The sequence below is a fragment of the Stegostoma tigrinum genome, chromosome 11, assembly GCF_030684315.1.
Source record: "Stegostoma tigrinum isolate sSteTig4 chromosome 11, sSteTig4.hap1, whole genome shotgun sequence".
NCBI classification, from domain to species: Eukaryota; Metazoa; Chordata; class Chondrichthyes; order Orectolobiformes; family Stegostomatidae; genus Stegostoma; species Stegostoma tigrinum.
In genome coordinates this window covers 17,901,798-17,918,722 of record NC_081364.1, presented here as the reverse complement: position 1 = coordinate 17,918,722, position 16,925 = coordinate 17,901,798, and the positions used below count along the sequence as shown (strand labels likewise).

Below are 16,925 nucleotides of genomic sequence, written 5' to 3'. Positions count from 1 at the left end.
GAGGTGCAAACTGCTCCTATGATTTCACAAATAACTCTTGAGTTGCCTATTAGGTTATAACTGGGGCGGTTTGTACTGTTCAGCTATCAAATCAGCCCGTCTCAGACCATTGCTAAGGTCCTTTGCATCAAGAAGTTATTTTCATAGTAATCCTTTGGCTTATTTGGAAGCAAAATGAATTGGAAGTGTTTGAATGTTCTGATAGCTGCTTCTGCCCTGGAGAAAAGCCAGAAGACAATTTTGTCCATTCCACAATTTGACTTCCTTGTAGAAAAGTACACGGGTTCAACTTAGAGCTTCCTGAACTAGTTATTGACAAATTGCCACATAAGAATTGCCACATGTTTAGGTGTTTTGCAAATGTTATCGGTCAAGTGAGTTGGTCTCCTTTAATACAGTCAAAAATATGACAGTTTGCATACCATTCCATTGCTGATTCAAATAGTAATTCATGGAATAACAGTATGGACACTTAACCCTGTCACAGCAAAAACATATTAATAATTATTCCAGAGATAGTAGGAACTGCAGATGCTGGAGAATCTGAGACAACAAAGTGTAGAGCTGGATGAACACAGCAGACCAAGCAGAAGAGCAGGACCCGGAACATCTGCTTTCCTGCTCCTCTGATGCTGCTTGGCCTGTTGTGTTCATCCAGCTCTACACCTTGATAAATATCCCAAGGTGTCTTGAAGGAGCATTATTAAATAAAATTTGACGTAAAGCCACATTATGCAATATCAGGTCAAGACAAAATCTTGGTCAGAGACAGGTTTTAAGGAGCATCTGAAAGAAGCAAAGAGCACTCCAGGGGTTTAGAAAGGAATTTCAGAGCTTCAAGCCCAGGCAGCTGATGGCACGGCTGCTAAAGGTAGAATGAATAAAAGTGGTCTGTCCAAAGGTTGGACTGGGAAAGCACAGAGATCTCAAAGGATTACAGAGATAACAGGAACTGCCGATGCTGGAGAATCTGAGATAACACAGTGTATAGCTGGATGAGCACAGCAGGCCAAGCAGCATCAGAGGAGCAGCAAAGCTGATGCTTCAGGTCGAGAACCTTCTTCAGATCTCAAAGGACTGTTGTGCTGGAGGAGGTTGACAGAGATGGCAAGAAGGAAGACCACAGAGAGATTGGAAAACAACGATTAGAATTTTAAATATTGCAAGGTGTTGGGAACCAGTGTTGGTCAATGAACATGCCGGTGATAGCAACTTTTGAGTTAGGAAATGGGCAGCTCAAATCCAGGCAAGCTCAAAAGTATAACATCCCCACATATGAATCTGACCAGGGAAGCAATGGAACAAATTTTGGAACATGGTAGTTGCACATTCTTAAAAAAGATGGATCTGACTGAAAAGTAAACCTTTCTCGATTTCATAGCATTAGCTACATGTATTGTTTAAATATGCTATGCCAGCCAGGACTGCTCTTGCAATTCTTATGATTCCAATTACACAACCATAGATATTGGATGCAGCACAAGCAGTTAAATCGCTTGCCTTGCAATTAAAGAAAGGGACATGTAGAACATTGATTAAACTATGCTTTTTAAATACAAGGACTGTATCTGGGAGAGCACAATCTCACTGCTCTATCTTTTCATTAGATGTCTTACTTTGCACAAAACACATCAGAATGGAATACCCTGAAACAACAAACACAAGAACACAACAAGCCAGGCATTTCCTGCTTGTCTTCTGGTTTTTCCCCAGAGCAGAAGCAGCTATCAGAAAACTCAAACACTTGCAATTCATTTTGCTTCCAAATAAGCCAAAAAAGTTACTATGGAAATAATCTTGATGCAAAGGCCCTTAGCTGTTGTCTGAGACAAGCTGTCTTGATAGCTGAACAGTACAAACAGCCACAGTCATTTGATAAGCTACTCCAGAGCAATACCATGGAAGATCAGCCAGAAATCAATATAAGACTTGAAAACTGAATGTATCTGTTTATGAAGCCAAGTGGAATTGTAAAAGCTACATGCTTTATTTAGCAATGACAGATGCAATTCCAAGTGATAACCAACTACACATTCAAAGTGCAGTGATCAAACAGGCACAAGTTATGTGCACAGCATTACGTTGACCGAGGCATGCCAGAATCAATGCTGTCTGCATAAAACAGACATGTATTCTGCAATACCACAAACATTTTCAAGTCCAATGTTGAGAACACAGCAGTGAGTGTCAAATGTTGGACAAACAGCATGATAACCTTTTGAAATATTTCAAATCAATGGGGTGATGATGATGTAGTGAAAATGTCACTGCACTAGTATTCCAGAATAATTTAGTCTAATGCTCTGGGGACAAATCTCACTATAGCAGCAGGTGGAATTTGAATTTAGTTAATGAATATGGAATATAAAACTGTCGTTGTTGTAAAACTCCATCTAATTCATTAACTTTTTTAAACAAAGAAAACTCTGCCAACCTAACCTGGTTGGCCTACATGTGAGTCCAGAACAACAGCAAAGTCGTGGCTCTTAACTGCTCTCTGAAATGCCTTGCTAGCCACTCAATTCAGTGATAACTAAGAATGGCAACAAGTGCTACGTTTGCCAGCAATGCTGACATTCCATGTAAGAATAAAGAAAAATAAAATTCCACATACAGAACACAGAAGTGTAATTTCATACATCATTCTGTTAGCACATTTGCAATGGTGCTTTAACTATCACACAGCAAAGAACAAATTTTACTACAGCCAAATGACAAATCAATACCAACAAGCATCTAACTCCAACTCAATCTGTTTCATTCATCATATATTCACAGAAGTGCCAGTTAATATTTAACTCCAACAATGACAGATCAGGGACAGAGCTCTTGGTTTAGCAGAACTCACACTGCACAGCACATGAGCACAACTAGCCTAATGGCGATAGCAGCATTGGCCTGCCAAATCAGCAAAAATACACAATAATTGTAAATGAAATATCCAGTTTTCAGCAACTATCTGCTGAAAAATGACAACAGCCATAGTGTCAGACACTTTCATGCTGCTGGCAACCTGAACAAAGCATCAGTTCTGCAAATAAAATGGCAAAATGTATTAAAATTAAAGTTGTTCTTTTGAGTTTCATTACATCTATCAGCATATTTTACAATAAATATTTATAACTGAGGAGGGGGAGTTGGACTGATTAAGCATTTAAGTACAGAGCAACTGAAAAAAGCATACATATTTAAGAATATTACCAAGTTAAGAGGATGGATCATTTCTGTTGTGCTCCTGTAGTGATGTCAGTGCAGAGGGATGATGGTGTGTGTGATTAGATGATAGGGGTTTGCGGTGTGCTGTTCCAGAGCAGGCCCATCACCACCAGGCAGTCAGTAAAGGAACCAGGCTGTGAGCTCCATAACAACAGCATCTCTCCCAGGGGCACCCCCCACCCCCATTCACACACAGAGGAAGCCAGGGTTCAGGAGGAGACTAAACACACAGCCAAACTCACACAGACATACAGCCCAGACCTGCCCCAACCTCTCCTGCCCTCTCTCTGTTACCAAATGGCTCTTTCCCCCTCAGTTTGAATGTTAACCCAGGGTTCCACTCACAAGATGGAACAAAGGCGCCTCCTCCACCAACAACTGACTTTGAATTCAATCAACAGCACATTCAACACAGTCTACACTGCATTCATATCCCGGAATAAAATACGCAAGGCGCAAATAGGAAAATCTGACTAGAAATATATGCATCGCGGTGATTTGTCCTGTTCGATTTATTATGGGCGTTCACAAGCAACTATATTTTCCAGCTGCCTGAATTGCGAGAATGAATGAAAGAGGCGAATCTGCTGGGAGCGATCGGGAGTGACAATCCGGAGAGTAAATGGAGTGATGTGTTTATCAGGCGCATATTCGAAAGAATTAATTCGGAAACAGACACTCAACGGCAGGGCAGCTCACTAGAAATAAAAGTACGAATAATACGATATAAACAGAAGGGGAGGCTGCCGTGTTTCTTTCTATTTGAAACGTTGGTCGCCGGCATGATTCAGACGAATCGGTGGACGCGGATGGTGGAGTAAGTGGAGGAGTTTACGGTGGGTGCGGGATCGGGGGGCGGGATTCCTGTAAATTAGTTAAAATATAATGCCTTCAGCTCGCTGTAATGTCTCTGGGCAGGAATCCAATATCGGGGCGGGGGCGGAGCGGCAATGGGCAGTAAAGGGGGGGGTTTCCACGGAAACCGGTTCCTCTCAGCGGAGGCGCAGTGATCACGGTGAAGGTTAAAGGTCAGAGCTGGGAGTGGGGAAAGTTTATGGAGCCAGAGGCGCTCAGCAGAAATGTGGCTATTGGCAAGAGGATCAGCACAAAAACTTCAACCCGGCCTTAGGAATCTGTGCTGTAATTACCACAGAAAAGAACCTTGTATATGTATGTAAAAAATAAGAACCTTGTCGCACGGAGGAGTAAGAGGTGAATTACTCCTAACCTGAAAGGCCAGTAATTTCTCTCGTGAGGAGGGGGGGTGGGGATGGGTTAGTTTGATGAAGCTGGAGAAAGTGACTGTTGTGTCCTTGGTGCAGCAGAGATATTACATTGTCACAGAATCACAACTCTGTGGAAGCAGAGATAATGGGAACTGCAGATGCTGGAGAATCCAAGATAATAAAATGTGAGGCTGGATGAACACAGCAGGCCCAGCAGCATCTCAGGAGCACAAAAGCTGACGTTTCGGGCCTAGACCCTTCATCAGAGGGTCTAGGCCCTAAACGTCAGCTTTTGTGCTCCTGAGATGCTGCTTGGCCTGCTGTGTTCATCCAGCCTCACATTTTATCATCTGTGGAAGCAGGCCATTCAGCCCATCACGTTCACACCACATTACACCTCATATCTCGACTCCCCCCGACCCCTGCAACCCTGTATTTTCCCATGCCTAATCCATCTAACGTTGACATCCCTGGACACCAAGAGTAATTTAGCATGGCTCATCCACCGAACCCGTTCATCTTTGGCCTGTGAAGAAACGATTGATATAAGAAATAGATGAAGGTGTAAATTCTATGCATAGAGGCATAGAAGATAGGATCAAGGGTAGTCTGTTTGATCTCTCCAAGTCTGCTCCACGTTAAGTATGATATGTGTTAAATATGGTATATAGTATTTGAATAAGTGCCACAAAGCAAGCATGAAACATTCCAGATAAGTGCAGGTCTTTTTGAGACTTGGGAGGCATCATTAATGTAAAATTGTCAAATACCTGGAAGATAGAAACTAAGACAATGGAGTGTGTACCATAAGAATTTATAAAATTGCCAATTTTAATCAAGAAAATATAATTAATGTAATCTGTAATCACAATGTTGAAGTACATAATTCTCATTAAAATAAGCCTTGCATATTTGTACTTCTTGGTGAAGTATTTGTTTTTTAGTAATATTATGTGATGTAATTAATTGTTGTAATTTAGTTTAGAATTGACTTTTATAAAAAATTCATCAACAATTACTGTAGTCATATACTGAATTTTTCACAAGCCCCCATCTAGAAAACAACATCCCTGAATTCTTAATTTACCATTTTAAATGTTTATAATGATAAGCTTAAAAAATAAGTTATTTCTGCTAATATATATCTGTATTTTATTCATTCAATGATTTTGCTCATTTGGAAACTCTGGTGATGTGGTTGTGGGAAGCATTTCATTACAGGACACAGTTTATAACTGGTAATCCTGACTCTGTATCCTTTAAAGATGTGAAATTTCTCTTAGTTGATGTTTTAAACTGACAATAATGTTGACCAGGTGGGTTTATCTTGCCAGGGAATAAAGATGGTAGACCATTAAAAGTACGTTGATAGAACAGGATTTGAATTATAACTGTCAATGAATGTTAGTGAGATTTGAAGGCACATTATTACTTTTTACGGTAAATTGTTAAACTGAGTGGAAAATTGATGTTGTTCCAACTTCTGGAACAACTCAGTTGCATTCTTTAGATTATGTCTTGAATGGATGAATTGGTATGTGTGGAATGCAGTGAGTAGGGAGAGCTGCAACATTGCACTGCCAGTTGGTGAAGGACTGTTTGCAACTTTAGTTCAACCCAAGATGAACATTCAACCATTTACCTTGAAAATTACTGTGATCACTATTTCAATCTCTGAAATTATTGCTCTAGTGAAATCATCTCATTCACACCTATATAGACATGACTGTTTCAACTTTCTCCTGGCTGCCCTTCCACATTCTACCCTCCTTGTACTGGAACAGGCAGCAGAACTGACTCTCGCCATATCTTATTTATCAATCACCTCTGCGTTTGCTGACTTATATTGGCTCCCAGCTAACAAACACTTAAATTTTAAAATGCTCATGCACTCCCCTCCCTATTTTTGTGATTTCCTTTAACCTTACATCCCTCCGATATCTGCACTGCTCCAAATTAGCTGGCTTCTTGACTATTCCTAATTGTAAGCATACTAATATGGATGACACTGTTTGTTTTTAGCTGCCTACACATTGGAATTCCTTCCCTAGACCCATCTTCCGCATTTTTTTCTCTCCTTTTTGTTTACCCCTTAACTAACGTCCCCACCCTAATATCTCCTTATGTCGCTTGCTATCATAATTTGTTTGATAATGTTTCTGTGAAGCACCTTGCCATTTTACTACGTTTAACATTCTATCTAAATGCTCGCCAGTATTAACATTGCTGCATGAGGTCTGTAAGTCACATTTGTCTCTGCATTCACAGGTTATTTGTAGCTCTGGCTGAATAATACCACTTTTGAAGTGAACCTGGAGATGAAGAGGCAGCTACTCAGTGTGATGTGCCCCCGTGCTTCTTGCTTCCATATTGCAAGAAGCAACAGTCTCCAAGTACGAGTTTACTGCTCACAGCCCACCCAGAAAACAGTTGCCAAGACTCTAAATGAAACTACCAATGCGACACAGCTGAAGTGGGTGGAACTGAGCAAAGATTTAAGCAAAAAAACTGTTGAGCACATTCGAATCACAACCAATTCCTTGTGGGAGAAATATGAGGAGTTTGTTGGACTGAAAGAGGTGCAAGTAGCACAGCTCAAGGTCACTGAGGTATTGTACTGATTTTATTTGCCATTCATGACTATATGCTAGTACTGTTATAGCCTGTGGTCTAGGTAGCATCATATGAGTAGACTGAAAAGCACCTAAAGAGATTAAACCTGTTCTCATCGTTTTATTCCTGGTCTGTGCTGAATTCATTGTTCTCCAGTAGAGGCACACTAAGCGGTCTTAACACCATTAAACAAGGGAGTTAAAAAGTCAGGGGCCCTGTGCGTCATCCAACATAAGACCATAAAAAATAGAAACAGAAGTTCGGCATTCACCCCCTCAAGCCTGCTCCACTGTTTGATAGGATCATTGCTGACCTAGCATTCCTCAGATCCATATTCCTGTCCTTTCCCTGTGACTCTTGATTTCGCAATGAGAAGAATAGAGTGACCCTTGTTGAAATATGTGTGCATGCACATACCAAATGAACATAAAGAGCTTACAAGCAGCGATTTTTTTATTGTTTCTTCACATGTACATGTTTCAAAAAAGCAATGCTGGTAATCTCAATTTACAGCTGAAAGCAATGGACACAATCATGAGGTCATGTAGCGTCTGGAAAGTAACAACATAAGTTAACCTTTCAGGTATAAAGCTTCATTGGAACTGAAACATTTTTCATCCTTGGATCCTGGTGTGTCAACTGATAAAATGGGACTCGATGATCTAAGTCAGAAGCATGCTTTGGTTGTTGCTTGATGTCAAAACCACTGTAAGCAAGAATCATTAATAATAATGCATCATTACCAAATAGTATCCGTCTGTTACCTTTGACAAAGTTTTTGGTCACCTGTGACTCAGTGGCATATTTTGTTTATTAATACTTCTCTGAGATGTTTTGCAGCATTTAAAAATGACATGTAAATGGTACATTCTTCTAGCACCCTTAAGTAAGACCTGATCAGGCGTACCCTAGAATTCTGTGGGAAGCTAGGGAAGTGATTGCTGTGTCCTTTGCTCGGATATTTGTATCATCGATAACCACAGGTGAGGTGCTGGAAGACTGGAGGCTGGCTAACCTGATGCCACTATTTAAGAAAGATGGTAAAGAAAAGCCAGGCAGCTATAGACTGGTGAGCCTGACATTGGTGGGCAAGTTGTTGGACGGAATCCTGAAGGACAGGCTTTACAAATATTTGGAAAGGCAAGGGCTGATTAGGGATTGTGTGTGGGAAATCATGTATCACTAACTTCAATAAGGCATGGTAGACTGATTTAGCTAGGTTAGGGAGAACCAGCTATTTAGATACAGAACTGGCTCGAAGGTAGAGACGGAGGGTGATGGTGGAGGGTTGCTTTTCGGATAGGAGGCCTGCGACCAGTGGTGTGCCACATGGTGCTGGGTCCACTCCTTTTGTTATTTACATAAATGGTTTGGATGGGAACATGGGAGGTATGGTTAGACAGTTGGCAGATGTCACTAAAATTGAAGGGGTAATGGACGGCGAGGAAGGTTACCTCAAGAATGCAATAGGATCTTGATCAGATGGGCCAATCGGCTGAGGAGTGGCAAATTGAGTATAATTTAGATAAATGTGAGGTACTGCATTTTGGAAAGTGGTATCAGGGCAGGACTTGTACACTTAATGGTTAGATCTTGGGTAGTGTTGCTGAACAAAGAGACGTTGGAGTGTAGGTTCACAGTTCCTTGAAAATGGAGTCACAAGTAGGTAAGATAGTGAAGGAGGCATTTGGCATGCTTGCCTTTACTGGTCAGTGCATTGAGGATAGGAGTTGGGAGGTCACGTTGTGGCTGCACAGGACATTAGTTATTCCACTGTTGGAATGCTGCGTACGATTCTGGTCCCTTGAAAGGGTTCAAAAAAGATTTACAAGGATGTTGCTAGGATTGGAAGATTTGATCTCTGGTAGAGACTGAATAGACTGGGACTATTTTCGCTGGAACATCTGAGGCCAGAGAGTGACCTTATAGAGGTTTGTAAAAGCATGAAGGACATGGATAGGGAAAATAGACAAGGTCTTTCCCCCAGGGTGGGGAATCCAAAATTAGAGGGCATAGGTTTAATTTGCGAGGATGAACATTTAAAAGGGATCTGAGGTGCAAGATTTTCACACAGAGCTTACCATTAAGTGTATGGAATGAGCTGCCAGAGGAAGTGGTAGAGGCTGGTACAACATTTAAAAGGCATCTGGACAGGTATGTGAATAGGAAGGGTTTAGAGTGGTATGGGCCAAATGCTGGCAAATGGGACTGGATTTATTTCGGCCACCCCACCAACCTCCGGGTACAATGCATCATCCTCCGACACTTCCGCCATCTACAATCTGACCCCACCACCCAAGACATTTTTCCATCCCCACTTGTCTGCTTTCCGGAGAGACCACTCTCTCCGTGACTCCCATGTTCGCTCCACACTGCCCTCCAACCACACCACACCCGGCACCTTCCCCTGCAACCGCAGGAAATGCTACACTTGCCCCCACACCTCCTCCCTCACCCCTATCCCAGGCCCCAAGATGACTTTCCATATTAGGCAGATGTTCACCTGCACATCTGCCAATGTGGTATACTGCATCCGTTGTACCCGGTGTGGCTTCCTGTACATTGGGGAAACCAAGCGGAGGCTTGGGGACCGCTTTGCAGAACACCTCCACTCGGTTCGCAATAAACAACTGCACCTCCAGGTCGTGAACCATTTCCACTCCCCCTCCCATTCTTTAGATGACATGTCCATCATGGGCCTCCTGCAGTGCCACAATGATGCCACCTGAAGGTTGCAGGAACAACAACTCATATTCCGCCTGGGAACCCTGCAGCCCAATGGTATCAATGTGGACTTCACTAGCTTCAAAATCTCCCCATCCCTCACCGCATCCCAAAACCCGCCCAGTTCGTCCCCTCCCCCCACTGCATCACACAACCAGCCCAGCTCTTCCCCTCCCCCAACTGCATCCCAAAACCAGCCCAGCCTGTCTCTGCCTCCCTTACCTGTTCTTCCTCTCACCCATCCCTTCCTCCCACCCCAAGCCGCACCTCCATTTCCTACCTACTAACCTCATCCCGCCTCCTTGACCTGTCCATCTTCCCTGGACTGACCTATCCCCTCCCTCCCTCCTCACCTATACTCTCCTCTCCACCTATCTTGTTTTCTCTCTATTTTTGGTTTGCCACCCCTCTCTCCCTATTTCTTCCAGAACCCTCACCCCATCCCCCTCTCTGATGAAGAGTCTAGGCCCGAAACGTCAGCTTTTGTGCTCCTGAGATGCTGCTTGGCCTGCTGTGTTCATCCAGCTTCACACTTTATTTAGGCTATTTGGTTGACCTGACAAGTTGGACTGAAGACCCTGTTTCTGTGCTGTTTTTCTTCGTGACTGTATGACTCTAAGTCAGATAAACATTCTTAGTCATTACAAGATATGGGAACTGCCCAAAGTAAATTAGAGTTCTAGAGTAAGAAGGCTTACTGTACCAAGCTTGCTTTGATTGACTGATGGATGTACTACTTCTGTCAGGCAGAGAAAGCTTTCATGGTGGCTCGTGGTGTTGTTCGACAAAGTCGGGAAACCCTTGAAAATCAGCAGTTGAAACTGAAGGAAGTTCGAGATAGATTAGACAGAGTCTCACGAGAGGACAATCACTATCTAGAACTGGCCACCCAAGAGCATAAACTGCTGCAGGTGAGAAAATAGTTTTATTTTTGCTGTTTTACTTCTGCAGGATTTTTTTTATTAAATGTTCCTGTTAACATTTAGGCTGTTAGTAATTTAAAACAGTAAAAAGCATTTGACCTGTATGTTATGTTTTAAGAAACAAATAAGGGACGACAGTGAGAGTTACAGAGAAAGTTAAAGACCTTGGAGAGATTGTCCTTCCCTGAAATTAGCAGGAGAAGTCGATACAGTGGCTTCAGAAGGCCTAAGAAATCCTTTCCCTTATTAACCATGTTGTAAAACATATAAGAGCAGAGAGATTTTGCTGGTGCTGTATAAATCACGAAAACTAAAAGAACTGTGGATGCTGTAAATCAGGAACAAAAACAAAGTTGCTGGAAAAGGTCAGCAGGTCTGGTAGCATCTGTGCAGGAGAAAACAGTTGGCATTTCTCGTCCAGTAACCCTTCCTCAAAGTATAAATCATTGGTTAGGCCAGAATGTCAGTGACAGAAAGAGGCCACTTGGCCCATTGTGTCATGTGTCAGGTAAGAAATGTAACTGTGCTGCCTAATCCCACTTTCTAGTCTTTGATTTGTAAAACTGCTGCTTTCACCATGCAGTTCCGGTCACATCAGTACAGAAGTGATGCATTTGCCCCAGGGCAAATACAGAGGATATGATGATGGGATAGTGTAGGGGTAGGGGCTTAGATTAGTTCACAGATCGGCACAACATTGAGAGCCGAAGGGCCTGTTCTGCGCTGTATTGTTCTATGTTCTATGTCTAGGCCCGAAACATCAGCTTTTGTGCTCCTAAGATGCTCCTTGGCCTGCTGCGTTCATCCAGCTCCACACTTTGTTATCTCGGATATTTACAAGGAAGTTGCCAGAACTGGAAAGTTGTAACAATGAGGGAAGTTTGCATAGGCTGTTGTTATCTCTTTGGAACAAAGGAGGCTAAGGCAAGGTTTCATTTGAGATGTACAAAATTGTAAGGCAAGAACTTGCTCCCTTACCAGAGTGCTCAGTGACTGTGAGATGTAGAGATGTGGTGAGTAGGATAAGGGTTGGGGTGATCAGGAATTTTTTTTGTCAAGTGGGTGGTACCAGGACAATCTCTCCAGGGTCTGATGCATCCTGTTTGTTTACAAATCAAAGATTATTAAGTGGGATTAGGGTGGATATTTTTTAGCTGCATGGATGCAATGGGCCAAATGGCATCTCTGTGCCATGAACGTTCTATGTTTTTTTAAAATCAGCTTACCTGGAGTTGCTATTGCACATCCCTGGAGCAGTTGGGACTCGTACCTGAGCCTTTTGGCTCAGACATAGGCATGCTGCCACTGCAGCACAAGAACCCTGGATATTTTCTAATCAACTTTTGCAGAGATGTTATGACACACTTCTGGAGGAGTTGGATTTAAACCCTGGCTCAGAGGTAGGGTATTTGAGCTTCTGCCATTAACATTCTCTGATGGTAATATATGATAGAATTCAGGTTCTAAATTTTCTGGGCTTAACTTTCTGTTTTTAGCTGCATTACTTACCCCCCATGTAATATTTCCTGCCCTCCTTTCTTAAATGGAAAGAGTAAAATTAAACTTTTTTTATAATTTTTCTTTTCTAATCAGGAAGAGAGACGTCACCGAACAGCATACGAAAATGCAGAGGAGCTGGAACGTGAGACATTCGCTCTCTTTTCTGCAGCAGTGAGAGAAAGCCATGAGAAAGAGCGGACTAGAGCAGAGAGAACAAAAAACTGGTCTGTGATTGGGTCCGTGTTGGGTGCTATGATCGGGGTTCTGGGATCAACCTACATCAACAGAGTTCGATTGCAGGAGCTGAAGGGATTACTTCTTGAGGCACAGAAAGGGCCAATTAACTTGCAGGAAGCTCTTAAAGAGCAAGCTTCCATACACCAAATTCAAAGCCAGAAACTCAATACACTTGTAACAAATCTGAAGGAACTAGTACATGACAAAAGTGCATTTCAGCAAGCAGGTAAGGAGGCCACCACTAATCTTAAAAAGGCAGAATCTGGTCTCAAACCAGATCCCGTTATGGATGCGTTGAAGAAACAAGCAAGCTCCTCAAAACAGACGAGTGCAGCATTAGAAGGACTAGAACTGAAACTAAATGGTCTGGAACAAGCAATTGGGAAGGTTGCATCTGACATTAGGACAGTAAAATCTGTCACACAAGCTAAGGCATCACAGACTGTTTCTTCAGAATTGACACAGGATTGGCAGATTCTGGCTACGGAGAATATGATTGATGGGTTAGCAGAGATGGAGAAACGGCTAGAAACTCATATCCAAGCAAGTTCTTTGTATAACACAATGCTGACATATGCTGCATTCGCGCTCACACTGCCGGTGTTATACATGCTCTTCAAAGGGAATTGAAAGAAACTGTAGCGCATGAATGTTGCATGTAGGCATTATGCTGTTTGAGAAAAGTAGATAATATTTTCTAGTAATTGGGACAATTAGTTTTAGCAATTGAAGTGTTTTTGTTTTAATTTTGCAAGGTATTATTTTGATCTTGTTGTTACTCTCTCAAAGGAAAGAATCTGTGCTTAAATAGCCTCTCGCACCATTCGGATATTTCACCAATTGATAGCTTTAGAAATGAGGTCACTGTTCTTATGCAGATCAGTCAATGTTGCTAACAATCTTAACACTGGAATAAGAAGCTCCACATCCAAGAATTCACTTCATTTTCACTTTAATTTCCATTTAGAAAATTCTGCAGGAATATGACTGCAGTTGAACATCTGGCTGAATAATACTTTTCTACCTGCTTCCTGTATATCTCAATTTCTTGTAAGGCCACGCAACATTTGTCCACCACAACATTAAGTATAATCAACAATGGAACATGTACGCCTTTCAGGTAGACGATTCCAAAGAACCATAGCCCTTTGAATTCTTCCTTGTCTCAACTCTAAATGATAGACTCCTTATCCTGAGCTTGTCCCCCATTCCTCCAGCCAGGGAGAATCTTTCAGTGTATTAATTTTCAGAGTCCACCATGCTTCAATAAGACATTCTCCTACTCTTCGAAATCCCAGAGAATGTGGAATGAAGTTATTCAACTTCATATCTTCTCAGCCCAGGGACCAACCTAGTGAACCTTTGCTCCACCACCTTCAGTGCAGGTATATCTTTTCTGAAACATGAAGGACAGAAATGCACACTGTATTCCATGTATAGTCTCACCAAAGGATCCTTCAATTGGAGCAAGACTTCCATTATTCATGTACTCCAATTCCCTTGCAATAAGGATCTACATGTCATTTGACTTCCTATTTGCTTGCTGTACCTGCGTACTAACTTTAAGTTAGTTCTTGTAGAGTAAGCACAAGCTGCTTCATAAAATTATTCTCAACAGATAAGCTCAGCAGATTTACATGATGAAACCACAATCAGTTCAAGAATTAAGAATTAATCCTCCAGGCATCAGGTTTGGAATTTAAACCACTGATTAAATAAATTGTTTGCTGCTCAACCATCGATAATAAACACTTTATTCAAGAGATACTTTTAAAGCAGTGAAATTTTTATTTTAAAATACACCAGATACATGAGCACTTGTTTTGCTACTTGGAAGAATAAACTTTTAATTGTACTGAAAGGTTTAAAATCAGGGTCCAAATGATGAAAGGTTCTGATTTTTTTTCTTTAAAATGATTCTAGAAAGAAGTCAGGCAACTTGCACAATTTCTGCCTCCTGCAAGATTTAAAAATATTTTTACATGATGTTTAGTGATATCATGCAGTCTCTGTGTTATGATTGACATATGGTTCCAGCATTCAACACCAGTGGTCACCAGTCCATGTAGTTTTCTATATTCCTAATGCAAAGCAGGGAGTCCAGTAGAAAAGGCCTTTAAATACCTTCTCGAAGGTCAGTATCCTGTTACCAAGTTACCTTTTATTTACACGTGCATCATACATGACACTGACCAAGCTAGCTCAGGGCTGGCTCTTGAAGTGAGCAAGACCCTGACAATCCTGTTTATATCAGTCAGCCAGGAACCCCTGATGGGGGCTGTTAACCTATGAGATCCACCTGGCTGACGTTTGTGTCCGCAGTCAGATATTGTCAGCAGTAACTGGAAAGGTGTCCAGAAAGTTTAAAAACAGAATGGACTATTCGAGTGGCAGCACGAGATACACCGATGGTGTATCCACCAGTGGGAGGCAGCTCAACATGTGTGTTTGTCAGTTGGTATCCCAGACAGTGTTTCAACTTGTAACTCTATGCACTCAGAATAAGACCCCACCCCTGAATTTGATCTGAAGCTATGGGCAGTACGGTCCTTTCCAGTTTAAGTAGCTGGGGCAAGGGTTGTGGCCTGTTAATACTGTAAATTGATGTCTGTAAAGGTATTGGTGAAACTTTGTCCAGTTTCTCTCAATTCTCTTTATTGGTCTTCTGGTTTATTAGCATGTCATCTAGATAAATGGCGACCTGGGGCAGATTGTGTAAAATGTTCCCCATGGTAGCTGGAAAATAGCATTAGAACCGGGTGACCATTTACCAAGACATTTATTTTGATTGGCTCTGATTTGGATGTTGCTGAGGAATTTACATGTTCCAAACCAGCAGTAGGTGGACTTTCCACATTGTGCACTCTCCTGGATATCTGACTATGAATTCTCTTACTCAGTTGAGGCCAAGTGGGACTCTTTTGCTGCATCATGTCCGCATACAGGCAGCAGCTACAGTGCCTGCCGGCCCGGATCCTCAAGGAAAGTTTGGTCAAAGCTTGGCTGTGTTTTGGAGTTTTGCTGTGATCTGACCTAGAGTCCCTCTGTTCAGGATATGTTCTGATTGAGGCTATGCAACTGCCTTCGCTCAAGTGGTGACCCCCAATCTGAGCCAACCTTGCAAGGGTGTCCACTTCCATTAGCGTACCTTGTTAACTCATAAGCTCCACTTGCCATATTTTTAAATGACAAAGCCAATTGCGGTGCCTGTTTGAAGTCCAGTTAGGCTTTGGCTAGTAGGTGCTTTTGCATGATACATCGTTATTCCCATTCTCGTTTCCACTGAAATTACTCCACGAAGGCTGGTGTTCCATCACCATGCTGCCATTTATTTACATGTGCATAGTACATAACATTGATTCAGCTGGCTGCTAGGGTAAGCAGAACCCCTGGTACGCTTGTTTATATATGTCAGCCAGGACTCCCTGATTGGACCAGGTAAACATCTCCAATCAGGAAACTCATATTCTATGAGATCCACCTGGCTGAACTTGTAACAATAACTACAGCCTTGCATATCCATTCGGTACTTTCATGACAGGACATAAGAGTGAAATAATTGCTGCACTATCCTTTTCACCTATCAATCATCCTATATGAAAAGATTATTTTGTGATATTAGCCAGTTTTGTTTCTCTGTGCTGCTACTCCACTGCCATAATTCACAGCAGTGTTCTGAATTAGCATTTTCCATAGTGTTTATCAGGGAATAAAACATTTCCTCCTAAAGATGCAAGATGGATTTTCTGTTCCAGTGTGATATATCAAAAATAAAGTTGGTGGAGTATTTCACCATGAACTTTATAAGCAGTGGTGTATAGAAAAAAGCTTAAATGTTTTTTTTTTCTTTACTGTGCGCTCTTTGCTCAGTTGTATTACAGACCAGTATTATGTCTCGATGGATCAGTGTGCTGTTTGAGTTTAACCCAAAACATTTTGACAAAAGTCTTCATCTCAATTATTTGTGGCTATTTTTCCAACTTTTCCCTGTATCAAGGGGTCACCGCATCCTGTTGTGCTGGTTTAAACTGTGGCTTCAGCTCGGATTCCATGATAGTAACTATTTTGTTGGATTTAATTTATACATGGTTACACATTCTGAAACATATTAAATTATTTTGATGTTGACTTATTTGAAATCAAGCCCTACTTTTTATTTTTAGTAACTTGAAACCTGCCTGCAGCCAAAATTTAATTTACCTGATTTGAGTTATATTCGATAAAAGTATTGCCATTTGGATATTATGGAATTGATTTTATGTGAACTGACAGCAAATTGGGTTTTTAAAGAAATATATACAAGAGTAGTGGTTGGGTTGGGAGAATATATAAGAATTTAAGAAAATGACAGGAAGGAACAGCTGGTCAGTCAGTCCTGCCCTACAAATGTGGTGGCTGCATATCCTGAGTAGATGGAGCAATGGCTTGTTTTAGGCCTAATTGGGCTTATAATCAGCATTGACTGGGCTCTAGAGTGGATTTTGCA

At 41.7% G+C, this 16,925-nt stretch overlaps 2 protein-coding genes across 7 annotated transcripts in view; one reads left to right on the top strand and one right to left on the bottom strand.

Annotated features, from left to right (window-relative positions):
* Positions 1-3,577, bottom strand: part of brpf1 (bromodomain and PHD finger containing, 1) — a 61,418-nt gene extending 57,841 nt beyond the window's left edge. For both annotated transcript variants that reach the window (XM_048547722.2, XM_048547723.2), the window contains exon 1: positions 3,202-3,577. The gene's annotated coding sequence lies outside the window, so the exon portion shown is untranslated. The remainder of the gene's footprint in view (positions 1-3,201) is intronic.
* Positions 3,578-3,901: 324 nt separating this feature from the next.
* ccdc51 (coiled-coil domain containing 51) lies at positions 3,902-16,571 on the top strand. Of its 5 annotated transcripts, none has more exons than XM_048547994.2 (4): positions 3,902-4,052; positions 6,711-7,051; positions 10,526-10,690; positions 12,296-16,571. In XM_048547994.2, the coding sequence occupies exons 2-4, from the start codon at positions 6,761-6,763 to the stop codon at positions 13,067-13,069; spliced, it is 1,230 nt and encodes a 409-aa protein (XP_048403951.1). In that variant the 5' UTR covers positions 3,902-4,052; positions 6,711-6,760; the 3' UTR covers positions 13,070-16,571. The 5 variants fall into 5 exon arrangements, with proteins under 5 accessions (XP_048403951.1, XP_048403950.1, XP_048403949.1 ...); XM_048547993.2 differs by lacking the exon at positions 3,902-4,052 and adding an exon at positions 4,173-4,386; XM_048547992.2 differs by lacking the exon at positions 3,902-4,052 and adding an exon at positions 4,173-4,428.
* Positions 16,572-16,925: the final 354 nt, after the last annotated feature.

Bases quoted from the DNA above. Each gene is read 5' to 3' on its own strand.
- ccdc51 (XM_048547994.2), top strand. From the start codon at position 6,761: ATGAAGAGGCAGCTACTCAGTGTGATGTGCCCCCGTGCTTCTTGCTTC. The intron at 7,052-10,525 runs GTATTGTACTGA...TACTTCTGTCAG, and splicing joins CACAGCTCAAGGTCACTGAG to GCAGAGAAAGCTTTCATGGT. The intron at 10,691-12,295 runs GTGAGAAAATAG...TTTTCTAATCAG, and splicing joins AAGAGCATAAACTGCTGCAG to GAAGAGAGACGTCACCGAAC.